This window comes from Branchiostoma floridae, unplaced genomic scaffold, assembly GCF_000003815.2.
Source record: "Branchiostoma floridae strain S238N-H82 unplaced genomic scaffold, Bfl_VNyyK Sc7u5tJ_1499, whole genome shotgun sequence".
NCBI lineage: Eukaryota > Metazoa > Chordata > Leptocardii > Amphioxiformes > Branchiostomatidae > Branchiostoma > Branchiostoma floridae.
Window position 1 is genome coordinate 400,947 of NW_023365732.1, and position 18,383 is coordinate 419,329.

The 18,383-nt window shown below is 42.6% G+C and overlaps 2 protein-coding genes across 2 annotated transcripts in view; both read left to right on the forward strand.

The window, feature by feature from the left end:
* Nucleotides 1-13,459, forward strand: part of LOC118407920 — a 28,172-nt gene extending 14,713 nt beyond the window's left edge. Inside the window, exons 2-3 of the mRNA XM_035808494.1 lie at nucleotides 10,773-10,888; nucleotides 13,441-13,459. Of these exons, the coding sequence (XP_035664387.1) occupies nucleotides 10,773-10,888; nucleotides 13,441-13,459 (135 nt within the window). The remainder of the gene's footprint in view (nucleotides 1-10,772; nucleotides 10,889-13,440) is intronic.
* Nucleotides 13,460-17,965: 4,506 nt separating this feature from the next.
* Nucleotides 17,966-18,383, forward strand: part of LOC118407928 (peroxynitrite isomerase THAP4-like) — a 5,727-nt gene continuing 5,309 nt past the window's right edge. Inside the window, exon 1 of the mRNA XM_035808502.1 lies at nucleotides 17,966-18,312. Coding sequence (XP_035664395.1) covers nucleotides 18,102-18,312 — 211 coding nt within the window. The 5' untranslated portion in view covers nucleotides 17,966-18,101. The remainder of the gene's footprint in view (nucleotides 18,313-18,383) is intronic.

Genomic DNA, 18,383 nt, shown 5'->3' on the forward strand with positions numbered 1-18,383 from the left:
CCCCTTTGCATAAAGAGCTAGGAAAATAAACTAACCAAAGAAGTTTAATTTGGAAATTCGTAGATATACGTTGTTTTGTAGCTGTAAATACAGAGTTCCTGTCGCGTCATGGCGAGCAAATTGAACTGGAACGCCGTTGGACATAGGGAAAACATAGGACTGCGATCTGATCTGGGGCAGCTTTTTGAAAAGAATGAAGAGAACACGGGACAAAATACTGTCCATTTTCTTAGTCACCGTCTGTAACTTTGCCTACTGTTGACGCGCAATATACGTGGAATGATCTATGTCAAGATATAATCTCCTTGACTCGATGTACTAAATTTTTGTCCCGGATTATGTTCTTGATTGTACAAAATAAGTGAGAACGTTGAACCAAGGACCTCCTTGGTTGAACGTTAAATTTATACCGATTCAAGCTGTTGATAATAACAGCGGCATGTTTCACATCTTTCTAGGCAGGTATTGTTTTACTGTGAAATTCGGGTAATCAGGCAGCTCAAACAACCTCCTTGACGTGATTGTAACAATAGACTTGGCTGGTACTAGCGGTAGTTCACAGCTCTTTGTGTCCGTGACCATGGAACTTCTTCAGAAAAAGCCAATAGAATTTCTCCTCACACAATTATAGGGTCAACCCTTCGGCCAATCAACGCGACAGTCACAATTTTCAAATTCTTCAGTTGAGTTGGTATTGTGAAGTCCGCGTCTTAGCGGGTGGATGTGTACGGATGTGCGTTCTTGCTGTCCGAGTGTGTCTAGATACCAGGGTGCGTTATCTGATGGTAGCGAGGAACATTGGTCATTATTTTACAGCAAGGATTTTCTACTCAAGATCGCGAAACAGGACGTCAGCTACAACTAATAATAACAGGACCACCGTCAGGCCAAAGTTCTCTCCCATGGCTTCAAGGATCAAGGAGCTTCCGTATGCAACTGTAACGATGATATTGCAGTCGGCATTTGACTTTGCTTTCGACGGAAATAATGTGGAGGAATATCGAAACGGCTCTCATGTTTGGATAGTGATACCACCCTCATCTAGGAACGACAACTGTATTACTTAGACTCCCTTGCAGTCTTCGGAACGGGGCTGTTTTTTTTAGGGAGGGGGAGGGGGCGTTGTTCGGCGATTCTCAACGTTGACTATGTTCTTTTGTTTCGGGAAAGGGAGTTTGCCGAGGAAGGGAGTTTGCTGTGGAACTTCTGAGTTTGACATGATACTGATAGGCGAGTCTTTGCCCCGTCCGAAGACGCACTATCACGGCAAACTCCCTTCCACAGCAAAACCCCTTCCACGGCAAACTCCCTTTCCCGGCACAAGAGAACATAGTAAAAACCCAGCCCCGTTCCAAAAACTGCAAGGGAGTCCATGTACTACCCTGCATGCCGTCAAGAAGGGCATTCTAGTAGCCTACGAAGACTAGAAGACAACAAGAGACCAGCCAGCATTCTATAACATACAAAAGTCACTAGCGACTTCAACGTATCATACACTAATAAAATACGAACAAACACTAATAAAAATTGCCTTGTTTCAATATGAATAAATATTTGGTGCTATTACAGAAAAAAAAATGCGAGCAAGAAGCTGCCGAATAAATGGGGAGGGGGGCAAAATCCAGAAAGGGGGGGGGGGTGGCGTCAGTACTCTCGACGCCACTTTCCATGACAAAAGGGATGCACTGGGTGAGGCAGACCGGGGAAATACAATTAGGTGATAATTGGCCGCTAATCATATTCCGCCAACGCACAATGCAACACACGGCTCATGTCCTGTTGTGTAAGGTTGTTTCAAGGGAATCTGTAAGGGTATTTCAAGCCCTTTACACGTCCTGTACACAGAAATGGTTCGTTTCCGCGAGATTCTAGGACATGTAAAGGGCTGTACACGTTTCGTTCGCAGGCATGAAACATCCGGATTTTGAAGGATTTCCAGGAATGTGTAAGTCAGTTTCCATCCTGGAAATGAGCTTTTTCATGCAGTGTAGCTGACACGTCTTGTGTTCATTCAGTAGCCTGAATGAGTAAACACCTACAAAACTTACTCACAGAACTCCTTTTCAAAACACACCGGATGGCCATCTTGTGGTTAAAACGTCGTTTTGTGCAGTTAATAATGTTTCTGTTGATATACGATATACATGTCTCCCCCGCTGATGAAAATAGAGTGGTCCACTGAATGATGTAATCAGACTCACAAGGATCAGGGCTCATGTGAGAAACAGATGTGTCCTTAGATAGAGTCCATTCCAAGACACCATGAGGGTTTTTAGTCGATATTTATAATTAGCCTGAATTATTTTGAATAAAAGAATATTTGAGCCACAATAATTAAATTCTTTTCAAAAAATTGACTAAGAAAATATTCATCTATTTGAATTCCTTTGAATATTTTAGAAACATTTGAAAGTAACTGTGCAAAAATATCTTTATTTAGAATAATTGTGAAACCTCTGTGTGATTATTTCACATTTACAAATATTTACAAATATTTGTAAACTTTGCCAAATGGTAAAATTTATGCCCCCATAAAAGTAAGCCCTATTGTTGCATCTGTGTATTTTTAGATTTCACTGTTGGGCACTGGTGGATCCTTTGTGGTGGGCCATTGTTGCATGGCACCCAATCATACTTTGCAAGGATGTGTGAATTGCTATCCTGCCAGCCCACTGAACCATTTACAAAAAATGGTAGAAAATGGTAGAAAATGGTAAATAATGGTAGAATGCTGCTATCATTATTTAGAAACCATTAGAAGTATCCAATTCCACACCATGAATATTTTCAAAGTTCAGGACCAGGGAAATATTTATCAAGTTGAAACAGTGTTACAAATATTTCTGAAGTATCAAATGTCCTAGACATATAATTACAAAACTTTAAAATCAATTCTAAACAATGGCAACAAACATCCGCATGGTGTCTAGGAACGGACTCTATAGGTCAAAATGAGATGGTTTAACAGAAATATAGAAAACACTGTTTATTTCTGTTAACTGGCCACTGATTACAATTTAATGCATCTCACCATGTAGATTATTATCTAAAGTACCTTTCAGCCAAAAACAATGCCTTCCAAAGAAAATAATAAAAACACCCGTTGCAGTTCAAAACAGGCCGCTAGCTGGGACCAAGCTTACACAACTTACTCCCTGCCCAAAGACGTATCCCCTACCCAAAAATGATGAACCTGGCACATGAGGAACACGTTACTTCCAACTTTTAACCTCCGCTGCAATACCGTAACTCACCTCTAGGAGGCCCATTATCGAACTTGACCTTCCTTTTCCCAACCCATACCTATCCACCTCCTTATTCCCTTTCAAAGTCCTAAAACAAAATAGGCCCCTGTAGTTTAATGGCCTGGCAATGCGTACTAGAACTACAACAGTTCTGCGGAAGACCAATCGCTTTGTGCGCGCTCAGTGATTTAGTATCACACCATGTGCGCGCTCAGTGATTTAGTAACACACCTATACTTAACCGAACACAGATGGACTCCCATTGTCTGACCACGGGACTCTTTGCACCAAACCGACGCCTGCAGTCGACCTCGAACTGTTGCAGTTGTAATAAACATTGCTAGGAGACGCTTTTGAGCCATGACTTGAAGAACGGAATGAGGCTTCTTTGACAGCGCGCGGATGATTCCAGCTTTAGTATGAATTTCTAGGTGAATATATGCATAAACGTGCATATACTGCTTGAGGGATTCTTACGTTCAAATGAAGGCTTAATTGCTCAAAATGTGACCTGTTCTTGGTACTGAAAAGTATTTATATTCACACACAATATCAGACACAAATACACACTACTGCTACAGAACTTTGGGCAAAATCCAAATGTGGGCATGTAAGAATAATTGAAGGGACAAAACATACTATCACAACCAATAAGTCTTTTATTCCTGTATAGATCGTTTTCACAATGACGTCACAGTCGCGTTCGAGCGTTCGAACGGCCATGTTGGATGATAAGCGGCCCGATCTGCACACGGCTGTGTGTTGCACGTGGTGGACTCGTACGTGGAAAGAAAAAAAGAAGCCTTTTTTATTCAGAAACGGACTGGATGTCTGCCGTGCTAACTGCGAGTTCCATAAACACAGGATACGGCCTACTCGCCGTTTCTATTCAACAACATTACCTACAGTCCGTCCTCTTTTTAATAACTTGATTAAACCACTCTCCTTCCAGCCCACCAACAGTAGCCCTGCCGCGGAGTTTGTGCATGCTTTTTTTAATTTTTTGGGAGAAAGTTGGTTTCTGGTACAGTGTATGTCATGGACGTATACCATGTTACACGAAAATGTCAGCAAGCTTGTTCTATTTCTTCTTCATAAAACACGGCACATCGCGTCCTGAGCTGTGAATGATATTTTCACCAGTACTGCCCCCGATGTTCTGTCGATAATCAAGCGAGGATTAAAAATTGTTTGGCTTGTTCACGAGGAACGAAATTTGAACTTTTTTTTACCCACGGTTGTGTAGCTGGTAGAACAAAACAAAAATTTCTTCAGTCGCAAACTTTACCTAAGGCAAGACAAAACATGTCAATGCGGAACTTACACGTGTTAACGAGCACAATACACCTCTCACGCGCATCTCAATCGTTGTGTCAGTTTTACGCTCAGCACGGCCCAGTACCCTTACCTAAAAGTATGAGGTGAGGTGTGTATTGTGCATACGACTGGTATGATCATATGAAGAACTAGAGTTCCACGGAACACATACCTTGGCCAGACAATCAAGGGTTGTTATGGAGAATGCTTTTATCAATGACTTAAAGGTTTTATAGCTTCTCAAGTTATGTTATCCGCACTCACACACACTCACACAGAGCCCGCTGCAGTACCGACGGAAGATACCGGGCGAACCATTTTCAAACTCAACCTTTGTTTCTGCGACCGCTACTCAATACCAAGTATCATGAAAATCCATCAATCAGATCTCCAGTTATACTGTTGACCTACATAAAGACTCACTAACACTATGGCTTAAGCCTTAACCAAAAGTTTAATCTTAACTTCTTGGCGAAGGTAATGAAAAGGCCACAAACCACCAAGCTTCCACTTTTCCCTGCCACATAAGCATCACCAAAATAAGGGGGAAAATAACCCTTCACATCAAAATGGAGAAACCCCTTCCCATAGTGCACAAACAAACAACATGGCGCTTGCAAAGTGAGAACTAATAAACAATGTGTTTGCAACAATAACATCTATGTTTTGCTGACACAAATATGTCATGACCTACCAAGCCTGGAGCACAGATGTAGTTAGAGACACTGAGCACTGATTGTCCAGAAAAGAGGTCGATTTAAGGATTTACACATTCTTCTAATTATCATGTAAATTAAGCCCTGATTTGCATACAATACATTTCATAATTTTAATCATTACCTAAGGTATGTACATACCAAAAATAATGCAAATCCGCCAACCCCTCCTAGACTTATACTCTACCAAAGATAATGACAAAATCGCCCGGTGCAGTACAAAACAAGCCGCCAGGAGGCCAAAATTTGCACTACTTACTCCCTGCCCAGAGACGTATCCACTACCCAAAAATCGTAAACCTGACACTTCAGGATAACTATAACGCCAACTTCGACACTCCGCTGCAGTACCGCAACTTGTCGACAGGATGCCCATTTTCGAATTTGACCGTCGTTTTCCAAATCCCTAAATAACTACCGAATATAATGCAAAACGATCCACAGCGTCAAAAGTTATCTTGTACGCAACTACACACACACACACACTCACCCCGCTGCACTCACGACAGAAAGCGCCAACAGTACCATTTTCGTACAAAACCTTGCTATACGCAACCGCAACTCAAATCCCAAATATCGCGACATTCCATCCACAGCGACCAAAGTTATTTGAGATTGACCTATATACTGGGACACAAAAAAAATTTCTAACCATAACATGACCTTCTTGGCGAAGGTAAAAATGTCAATATGGACCTCATATGGACTTGATATATACGCTCGTGTGACTGCACCTGAAGGATGCGGTCACACATGCGTATACATTCAAGTCCGTATGAGGTTCGTATGAAATTCTTAGCCCCCACCGTGCTCCACAGGTCGCTGGGAAAATAAAATTGGACAAATATATACAGATAACATGCCAGAGGAGTTAGCTAGGTCGCGGGCCATACTCCCTCGGCCAACTAACTTCTCTAGCATGTTATCTGAGTGTCTATATTTGTTTAATTTCTGCTTTTTCCCAGTGAGATATGTGAAGCCTGATAGAGACAAATATTCCATAGGGACCTCATACGAACTTTGATAAAGATTCTTTATTGAGACACGACAAAAGTACAGAGACTTTCGTAAGGTCTACATGTATAACAGATATACGCACGTGTGACGGCACCCTTACACAAAACTTTGACAGCCCCTTCCGTATCTCGCACGATTTTAGTATTGAATCGAAAAAGTGTGGCGTGTCTTCCAGCGAGCTTTGCGCTTGTGGCGAGGGAAGTTTCTACAAGTCTGGCATGGTCGAGTTCTGACTTCTGTCACCTCCATGCCGCGACGGGCACTAAACGCAATTTGGCATCTGACAAAACATGTGCTAAGCATTCTCAGAGTTTGAATTTTCAGTATTAAGTGCAACGTTACAGTCTGTCGCAATAACGTCAGCTCTAGCAGCCCTGATTCGTATGTTTAACGTTAGTTGATCAACTGAATTGTAATTTTGTTAACAGACCTTTCTAATACACATGTTGACAAAGCCAAAATACGGAAAAAAGACGCGCGCACGAACTTATCTAATACCACTATCCCGCTGGCCCCCACTATCCGCTTGCCTCACGAAGTTAGGGTCGGGGAAGTGCTACATCTTGCCCCTTGTTAGGCAAGTGGACAGTGAGGGCCAGCTCGTGCGCGCATGCGGTGGGGATTGGTAGCTAGTCCTCTGCACGCCGCCTGTCAGTGAAAGGATATCACCCAGGGTAGCGGGCCAGGTACAGTGAATGATCGCGGTTTTTGCGAGGCCGCTTCACCGCGAACTCTAAACCACCGCGAACACTCCATTTCCCGCTACCGCAAAAGTAAATCCTCGCGATCGGCACCAGCATTAGATCGTTGAAAAAAGTGTCATTTTTAAAAGTATATAGATCCAGACGTATTATTGCAACTTTGTCCTGATATCTAACCTTGACTACATCACTTAATGATTCACAGAATGGAGACCAAAACAGCACACTTGAACCCGCAAGTAACTTTGCTCGTGCCGTTCTGTGTTCTAGTCATCCAGGTTATCATCCAACATGGCGCCCACGAGTGATCGAACGGTTTTCGAACGTTCTGTGAAAACGATCTATTTCATATAACATTGAGTAATGATTATGGACAAAATAAGATAAGTATTCTAGATATGAAGATTAAAATAAATGAAATACAGACACTTGTACAGTTAATTGTATCAAAATCTAAACTGGATTCAGTGAACTGAAGTTACCACCGAAATATCGAAATTCGAATTGGATTGTCTTGGATGGGACAGGTGATCTATGGGGTCGGGGAGGGGGGATGGGGGGGCACAGAATAGGTATGTTCCCGGGCTACGATCTCAGTTAAAGACTATCTTTCACGAAATAAAACTGGCATGGGTAAGGTGCAGCTGCTGCGAAATGCAGTAATTGGTCAAACAAATGCATGTAATACTACATGTAATCTCTCTATATCTGACTTCATTCTGAAACTGCCACGTCATTTTCTGTATTTTCACAACAGGGGAATCCCATGGCAGGTTTGTAACTCCACTCACACAACCCCCACCCTCGCCCGATGCAGCTAATACCTTCTCGCTTTACTGTATGTAAATGACATAAACTGAAGACGTCAGAACACCAGACCTTACTTAAACAAACAGGTTAGCTTGACTACATCACTGCCTTGGAATGATGAACTCGTTGCGGCGTGAACAGGAAGCAAGCAGTTCTTTTGAGCTCAGACATCGCTGGACAACGCAAGGCGATGTCCATGACGGTGATCTATTGTCAGGGTAGGCGAAAACTCTGTTTGTTTTGGGGGAGCAAATATGATTCTTTCAGGACTAGTCTTGCAACAACGGGTGATTTTTTGGCCTGGCCTAAGCACTAAGTACATTTATGCAGGTAGACACGATACCTGATATGTTTTAGCTTTCTTTTTAGTGCATTTCACCTTTAACCTTTGAACTGACAATAACGTAATGTTGACACGAGCATTATGTGTTTGTATTCAAGTCAGGCAAATAGAGCTAACAAGGACATCGGTACCTGTGGATATAAGTAGAACTTCCTGTACGAATTCCGCCATGTTGAGGGTCTGTGAGAAACTCCGTGAGGCGGACGCGAAGGGCAGGAGGTACGGACTAGCCCGTGCGGAGACAGGCTACCTCCGTGCCCTGGTGGACGCCGTGGCTGACAAGGACAGGCTGGCGGAAGTGGAGCTTCTCAAAAGTCTGGGCGACGTGAACTTGGAGAAGGGAAGACTCGAGAAGGATGTAGGGAGGTTCAACATGGCCTTGGCGCTTTACGTGGCTGCTATGGTCCGGTGTGGCTATCGGGATCAGGGGGATGGTATAGAACACCGATACGAGTACGCGGAGAGACTTTTACAAGGGGTGACGTCAAAGGGGTCACAGGGTCAGGAACAACAAACTGAAGACAAGGAGACGACTACACCTGCAAAGGTGGCTCTGAAGTTTCAAAACCTCGACAAGAAACGGGCTGCCGGTGGTAACACAGACTCCATGCTGGTTGGATACGCACAATTAATAGTAGAGGGAATAGTAAACGAGAACAACATGTTAGAAACAGAAGCGATCAAAAGCCTCGGTGACGTGTACCTGAAAAGAGGAACAGAAACTGGAGACAATAGAGACTTGACCAAAGCTACTGCTCTGTACAACACGGCACTGGCGCGGTGTAACAACGTTCAGGGAACAGTTGTTATTCTCCATCGCTTACAGTTCACAGCAAAAATCAGGCAGGACATCGCCGCAAAAAGCAAAAAAGTGAGTGTTAACGATAAAGACAATCTATGCATCTTGTTACCTCCATGAAAAATGGATGTATAGTTTTTGGCTTGTGTGTTTGTATGTGTGTGTGTTTCCGGATATCCGGATATGTTTGGTCAGCATAACATTAGAACCACTTGATGGACTTCAACGATATTTAGTATGTGGGTAGGGGTTGGTAAAGGTCAATTTTGGGCCCCTGGTATGTGACCTTGGCACAGCAGCAGAACTTCCTTTTTTTGTGGCAGAAGATATGCGAATGTGATTGTGATATACGGAAGAAGTGATGTATGTTTGGGGCCCCTAACTGCTCTGGAACTGCAGGGGCGTTTTTGTCAAAATCTTCAAAGGAGCATAACGGAACATAGGAACAATGGATTTCCATGATATTTAGCATGCAGGTATCTGTGGTACAGATGTACATAATGAAGTACAAATTATGCAAAATTGGACTTAATTTGCATACTAAATGAGTAAAATCGATATCTAGTGTTTTTTAATATTGGACTCAAATACATGTAACATATGTAGTTTGTGACAGGTGGAAGATACCCAAAAGCCCTCAGTTTGCATAATTAATGTGAAAGTGTCCTAATTCTTCTTAGTACACGTAGTAAATGATTCGATTGTCAACATTGTGACCTGTGTTAGCTAGTTAAAGGTGTACACAAGCAAGCAAAAATGTGTTGGCTGTTGGCCTCTGTCTGTCTCGGAAGACAATGGTAGGCAGACAGGGTGGGTTAGGCGACCCGTCTGCCTGACCTGCACGTGACTTTTTAAGGTGAAGGAGGGGTGTGCACTTCCTTCTCCACCCTCTCGTCCACTGGCGCACTAAGTCCTACAGGGGCAACTGTTTGCAACGTGTAAGCCCCCCCCACCCCAGCAGATGTAGCTTTGTTGTTTGGAGTTTCCGTCTCCTCCTACCCCTGACTTGTGTGTCAAGGCGGGTGCGTCATGCCCGAACATGCCCCTAGGACAAATGGGGGAATTTCAAAGGCTCGCCACTCGCTAACGTAGCCTGCCATCTAATAATGAAACGAGACAAAAGAACTACCTTGCGCGTTTTGTACTCCGCGCAATCCTTGGTAAAGTGTCCTTCACCGCCACAGGAGTAGAATGTCTGCCTGAGAAATGGAACCGCGTGGCGCAATCGGCAGCGCGTTGGTCTCAGGCCCAAGAGGTCCTGAGTTCGAATCAGGCAGTCGTGTCACCGATCTTGTGCCCTTGGGAAAGGCACTTTACACGACTTTCCTCACTTAACTCAGGTGTTCGCGAATGAGTACCTAGCTGCGGCTATTGGCAGTGGCAGGCCTTTGTGGCGGTGACAGGAAGCATAAATTATGCAGATATAAAAGTCATTTGTATAATCAGAATATTTCATGGAGGTATGATCTCTACGAACTCTCGTTTGTTTGCTTCCGCTATGATACGGGGTGAGTGTGTTCTGTATCTTTGAGGAAAGGATAGTTTTAGAAGTCGTGAATATATTTTCACAGTGTTTGGTCTGTTCGTAGAGGATGATGACGGCTTAATGATGACATGCTCTATTATATTGGGCCCATGTAGTCAATGAAGCCCCCAATAAACAACGAGTCACCATATTTACAACATACACTTTTTGTTAGGTTGGCGTGACGTGAGGAAATTTATATTACATTTGACCATTCATCAAAGTTTTAATTATGTATTAGATAACACGCACGATTGCCCACCTGTTAATCATTCATGGGTCTCCATTTGTTTTTGTAGAAGTCAACTCGGACACAACGACAACAAGACGTGCAAAAACGAAAGGACCACATCTCTACCTTCTCAACTGCAACCTCAAGTGACAATACTAATGACCGAATGCGCCGTCCACACAGGTACGTTTTTTGTACGTTTTTTGTGACGTAGATTACCGTATGGGGTCAAAACTGACCCCATAACATTTTGTACAAATACAGTTTTTTGGTGACTCTTTTTGTGATTTGTATATATGTATAGCTTCATTAATCTACGTGGAACAGTTTGAGAATGATTAGGTGAGAATAATTCTAACTCATTATCATAATTTATGCAAAAGATCGGGAGGACCACATTTTTCACTAACACTTTTCAGACCGGGTAGGTTTTTTTTATGCTTGCACCAACTTCAAAGTCACATAGCCCCTAAATAGCTTATGCTAGGGCCACCAAACTTGGTCCTTTTTGAGACAATGTTGATAGCAAGCAATTTAAGTGAATAAAAAAAGTTCATTACTTTTTCATGTTGCCATGGCATGACAGGCATATTTATTACGCAATTTTCTAATTTTGGTTTAAACATTCAAGTTGTAAGGTTTTCGTGGCAAATAACACTTTTGCATGACATCTTATAAAATTCAACGTGAATTTCATGATTCAGTATTCATAATTTATGCTAATTTGATGACGTCATAAGTCAAAATCCAAGATGGCGGCCGATTTAAGCTAAATGACGTCATGGCGTCGTCATATAACATGACAATAACACAAAACTTGTCACCATGATTTCGTTGCACATGTACATCATTCTCTGAAAATCTCGTGATCATACAATAAGCAGTTTAGGCGTTGGTCTTAAAAGTTTGTTTAAAAAAATGCTGGGGTCATTTGGACCCCACTGGACCATACATAAACTTTCTATAATAACTTAATCAAAAATGGGCCAATCTCTGTAAAAACGTAATATGAGAAGTTATAAGACATAAATACAAACAAACTCATGGGAGGAAATTTGTTTTCAACCAGAAATTTCATAATGACACATATTAACATGCGTCTGGGGTCAATTTTGACCCCATACGGTGGTTTGAGGGTTGAACAAACTTTTGTTACCCACACCTAAACTACTTATTGTAGGATCACTAAATTTTCAGAGAATGATGTACATGTAAGCCAGAATTACTGTAACAACTTTTGTGCCATTATCATGCTATATGACGACATTATGATGTCATCTAGGTAATATCGGCCGCCATCTTGGATTTTGACTGATGACGTCATCAAATTAGCATAAATTATGAATATTGAGTCATGGAATTAACGTTGACTTTCATAAGATGTGATTAACAACAGTTATTTGCCAAGAAAACAACAAAACATAAAAGTTTAATACAAAATTAGAAAATTGCGTAATAGATATGTCTGTCAGAATTCCGTTGCCATGGCAACATGAAAAATGATGAACATACTTTGTTCACTGAAAATGTTTGCTTTTAACATTTCTTAAAAAGTTACCAAGTTTGGTGGCCCTACCATAAGTCATTCAGGCGCTATACGGCATTGAAGTTGGTACAGGCATCAAAAACCTCCTTCCCGGTCTGAATAGCGTCTGTGCAAAATGTGGTCCTCATTATCTTTTGCATAAATTATGATCATGAGCTAGAAGTATTCTCACCTAACCATGTCAGAATGTCCCTCATAGATTAAAGAAACTATACATATATACACATCACAAAAGAGTCACATAAAAAAATATATTTGCACAAAACGTTTTGGGGTCAGTTTTGACCCCATACGGTAATCTACGTCACAAAATAGCTACGGTGGTTTGAGGGTTTTAAAATGGCTCTTAATTGTAAATTCTCTGCATTTTGATTCGTTCAAAAACTGAAGAGATGAGCCTAACCTGTATGCTAATGCAAATATACGCAGACAACTAAAGAAGCTTGATGATTTTCGGTATTTGGGTATGTGTGGGCAAAAACAAAGTGTATGTTGATTGCGGACCTTCCGGTGGCTTGCTGTACTGCAGCAAAAATTCCGGTTCCTTATTCCGTTCTCTGGAGATGCCCCTTTATGGTAGATGCCTCTTGGGTTTATGAATAAATGGTATATCTTTGGGCCCCCTAGCAGTTTTTGAGGAACCGTGTGGTATTTGAAATTTGAAAGTGAATTTTTTTTTCGTCATAGGAATTTCAAACATGTGACCGATGTAGCTAAGAAAGAGGGCAACATACTATTAGATAGATATAATATGTGCCAATAGATACTTCATTTGTACAATAGATAAAAGTACTAAAATACCCAAATGGTAGATGACGGGGAATCCATGCATTTGAATAATTCAATTAAAAAATTTGTGTTATTACATTTGACATCCACGGTTACTAAAACTTCACTTTTATCTCAGATGCGCTTTTCTACAAGTTAAATACGATTCGAATGATAGATTTCGTAATAGTTTTATCTGATGACGACATATTTACAGTGTATACGAAGAACATCTACAGGATGGCTGCAAGGCCCTGCAGACTGGAGACCTGGACAAGGCAGAACAAAGTTTTGCAGCTGCGCTCAAGTCTGTTCATATCCAAGGTGAGTCTTTGGTTCAAAGAATTTTAAAGTAAATGCTTGTAAATAGTCCGTGATCCTAAATGATTCTTTTCGACACACCCAACTATGTTCACCGCAGATCTGTGAACTACGGATAGATACACTGATAACTACGGCCATCGTGTGGTTTTAACAACAAAGTTGTTAATTTAAGTCTTTGTTTTTTTATTAAGTCTTTATTTAACCAGGGTATATAGCATGTCGCCTGACGGCGTTTTTCAAAGCCCCCTAGGGGGAGAACCCGAACATAAATCATACATAGTTCAACGAAACCAAATTAACTTCAATAACATAATCATACATAAAGTTCTTTGAGACCAAATTACTTATGTAACATAAACATAAAGATTGTACAAAACCAGATTTAACTTAGGTAACATAAAACCATACTGCCAAATGAGTGAATCAAAAGTTTAACCTTAACGTGAGATAATAATGATAATAATAATAATATCGGGTGTATTTTGCAGCCAGTAGGTACACAGGAAACATAACAGAAAGAAGCCAAATTTAAAATAAGGATTGAATTTGCATATCAATGTTACGTGCATAAAGGTTTTTTTAAAATCGCCAGCGTTCTGGCTGTTTTTATATGTTGTGGCAGTGAGTTCCATAGTGCCGCCCCAAAAGATGAAAAGGCTCGTCTTCAGTATTCCAGTTTAGTCTTGGGCAACTGAAGACCGCCTTGTGCCCTGAGGCGGGTATTGTGTGTGTGAACATGTGATAGCTGTGTGAACATTGCAGTGATGTAGGGAGGGGTCAAACCGTTCAGGGCCTTGTAGACGAGAGTAGCTTTGCCTTTTTTGTGCAGTTCAGCTACTGGGAGCCATTCTAGTGAGTCTAGAAGGCCTGAAGTAGAGTTACTTAACAATGCACACAGCAGATATAAAATCACTACGAAGAAGTAAAACATCCAAATGATGATGTGTAACTTACAGGTGAACACATGGAAGAGGTAGAGACCCTGTACATGTTAGGCAAAGTCTATCTCAAGAGAGGAATCCAGTCAAAGGACGGAGGCGACTTCACCAAGGCTGCAGCACTCTGTAATGCAGCACTGGTAAGATCGAGTAGAGAAGATATTGAGGAAGCAATCAAGGAAATAACTCATGCATTTGTTAAGGAAGTCCTAAAAATCGAACAGAAGGTAGACAGTGATGATACAGAGAAACACAAGTTGATCCTGAAGGCGGAAAGGGACTATGTACAAAAAGAGATCACAAGAATTGAACAAGAAGTAGATCCTTATAGCCTTGATGACGAGGACCCAAAGATAAAAGATGTCGAGATGAAGAGAGTGGAAGCAATCAAAGCATTGTGTCAGACAATAGTTCATCAGCGTAAAGTGTTCATAGCTGGCCTTGTAGATGAATGCATGGGGGTAATGGACCCCCTTCCCTGTAAGTACGCCATGATAGGTTTGGGTTCACAAGCCACAGGATTGGTAACACCCTACTCTGATCTGGAGTTTGCCCTTTTGGTAGATAAGGAAACTGAGGAAAATGTTACTTATTTCCGTAACCTCACACATTATCTGCATCTGAAGGTGATAAATTTAGGTGAGACCATCCTCCCTGCCATGGCGATTAAGTCTCTTAATGATTTCTACTCAGACGACCCACTGGACAGCTGGTTCTATGACTCAGTAACACCGCGCGGTTTTGCGTTCGATGGAGCCATGCCACATGCATGCAAGACTCCATTGGGCAGGGGTAGAAACAGCCGGGGAACAAGCGAACTCATCCGCACACCAAGCAATATGACCAACGTTCTGAAAGAAGACCTTACTCTCCATCTAAAGAAAGGCTACCATCTTGCTAGTATACTCGGAAATGTGTCTTTTATCACAGGAGAACAGGGATTGGTAGATGAGTATAGGTCGTTATGGGCTCAGCAACTTCAAAACAATAATGGGAGAGTTCCGCTGGTAATGGCAATCAATTTACTGGGTGAAAATGTATCGAATTTTCAAACTCAGGCTCTCACAGCCGAACTGCGGAATGTTAAGACAGAAATCTATCGGTTTTCAAGCCTTGCAGTGTCCTTTTTGGCACTACTTCATAACATACAACCGACCACAATCTGGGAAACTATCCAGGAGCTAAGAAACAGTGGAGTCATCGATAGTGAGAACTCACACCACCTGATGGTGCTGGTCAGTATCTCAGCAGAACTAAGGCTGCGGACATACATGAGCAATCGTGGTCAGGTAGAAAACATGTCAGTCTTATGGTCAATGTCGACCAATACCGGCATTGAAGAGAAATTACAGAAAGTGTTTTACATCTCAAGTCCAAAACAACTCATGAGATATTACTATACAGAAAGACCCCTGAAGCACTTTATATCACAGTTGACCGACGCTCATTCCCTAAAAGAACCACCAATCTTCTTTGACAATTCTTCAGAGCTGAAAGCAGAGGTGTATAAAAGTCTGTGTGACTTTGAAAATCTCAAGAAATGCACAGAACAAACGCTACACAATTATTTATCGAAATATGGTGAAAACACCGCACACAGGGATGTTGCAGCCTCACTTGACGACTTGGCTTTTGCTTTAATGACCCTTGGTGATCATAAAAAGGCTGTACGCTATCTTGAACAGGCACTACAGATGAGGTGGAGTATGTATGATGAGGGCACTGCACATCCTGACATTGCCGATTCACTTAGAAACTTGGGTGAAGCCTGGAGTTTCCTTGGGGATCACGAAAAGGCGCTCTGCTATTTTGAACAGTCACTACAGATGAGGCGGAGTATCTATGGTGAGGAGACTGCACATCCTGACATCTTCGAGTCACTTAACAACATGGGCATCGCCTGGTTTAACCTCGGGGATTATACAAAGGCGGTTAGCTACTATAAACAGTCACTACAGATCACTCGAAGAATCTATGGTGAGGACATCGCTCATCCTGACATCGCTATCTTACTTAACAACATGGGTAACGCCTGTAGTGACCTTGGGGATTATGGAAAGGCGATCAGCTATTATGAACAGTCATTACAGATGAGGCGGAGTATCTATGGTGAGGACACTGCACATCCTGAAATCGCCTACTCACTTAACAACATGGGCAACGCCTGGAGTAACCTCGGGGATCACAGAAAGGCGATCAGCTATCATGAACAGTCATTACAGATGAGGCGGAGTATCTATGGTGAGGACACCGCACATCCTAACATCGCCGCCTCACTTAACAACTTGGGTGCCATCTGGAGTAGCCTTGGGGATCACAGAAAGGCGATCAGCTATTATGAACAGGCACTACAGATGAAGCGGAGTATCTATGGTGAGGACACCGCACATGCTGGCATCGCCGCTTCACTTAACAACATGGGTAACACCTGGGGTAACCTTGGGGATAACAGAAAGGCGATCAGCTATTATGAACAGTCACTACAGATGAAGCTGAGTATCTATGGTGAGGACACTGCACATCCTGACATCGCCAGCTCACTTAACAACTTGGGTGGAGCCTGGAGAAACCTCGGGGATCACAGAAAGGCGATCAACTATTATGAACAGGCACTAGAGATGAATCGGAGTATCTATGGTGAGGATACTGCACATCCTGACATCGCCGCCTCACTTAACAACTTGGGTAACGCCTGGAGTAACCTCGGGGATCACAGAAAGGCGATCAGCTATTATGAACAGGCACTACAGATGAATCGGAGTATCTATGGTGAGGACACTGCACATTCTGACATCGCCGCCTCACTTAACAACTTGGGTAACGCCTGGAGTAACCTCGGGGATCACAGAAAGGCGATCAGCTATTATGAACAGGCACTACAGATGAATCGGAGTATCTATGGTGAGGACACTGCACATCCTGACATCGCCACTTCACTTAACAACATGGGTAACACCTGGGGTGACCTTGGGGATCACAGAAAGGCGATCAGCTATTATGAACAGTCACTACAGATGATGAGGACTATCTATGGTAAGAACACCGCACATCCTGACATTGTAAAATCGCTTACCAATTTGTGCGTCGCCTGGAGAGAGCTCGGTGATTACAGAAAGGCCATTTACTATCTCCAACTAATGGAAAAAATGCAACAGTTATTATAGCCTCAGATAAAAGCAGCTGTAAATGACCTCTGCTATCAGGCCACAATGTCTTAATTTTATGGATGACATCCGCGCGCGCATTAATTTTCGCATGTTCTAAAAAAATCACCTCCTTGGAGGCTCCACTCAGGTCCGGAAATTGCCGACCCAAAGGGCCACACGGCTGTTTCAAAGGCCCTGAATTCGATCACTTAGTTCGAACGTGGGTTCTACTAGGCATAGAACACGATCCCCCGCCCGCCGCCGATCCACGTGAGCCGGCTGATTGCGCAATAGTGCACGCTGACTTTGACCCCCGTGCAGGCATGCATATCCGGGTCACAGGCGCTTCATATTTCAGAGGCAACATGGCCACGGTAGAAGGAACACGTGAACGTAAAAAAACACCCGAAAATGCGCATTTTCTTGGTCAGAGCCGCATTTTTCCCCGTAGAAGAGTGGATGAGTGCCTTCGTCATTGAACATCCGACTTAGGTAAGTTAATTCGATCGTTTAAAGACTTTATACAGTTTTTTGTGTGTCCAAATGCAATACGAGCGATCGCGCTGACGTCACGGTTACGTCACGTGACGTCATGGTAGGCAAAAAGCTGCTGGTGGGCGACGAGGGCGGGCTGAACCCTCCTCGCCCACCAGTTGCGCGCGGGAAACGCAAACATGCCGACCAGTTGTTGTGCGCTGAATTGTACTAACCGGAAGGATAAAGGCAGTAGAAAGAAGTTTTTTAGAATCCCTGCGGAACCAGGACGAAGGGCTGCATGGCTTAGAGCCTTAAAAAGGTCAGATTTTGAGCAGGGAAAGAAAAACCCGACCGCGGCGTGGACACCACGAGGCCACGAGAGAGTGTGCAGCGACCATTTCATCTCAGGTTTGTGATCTATATGTTTTATATTTTGTTGTTGTCCCCCTTGCATAAATACATTTTTCGTGATGTAATAG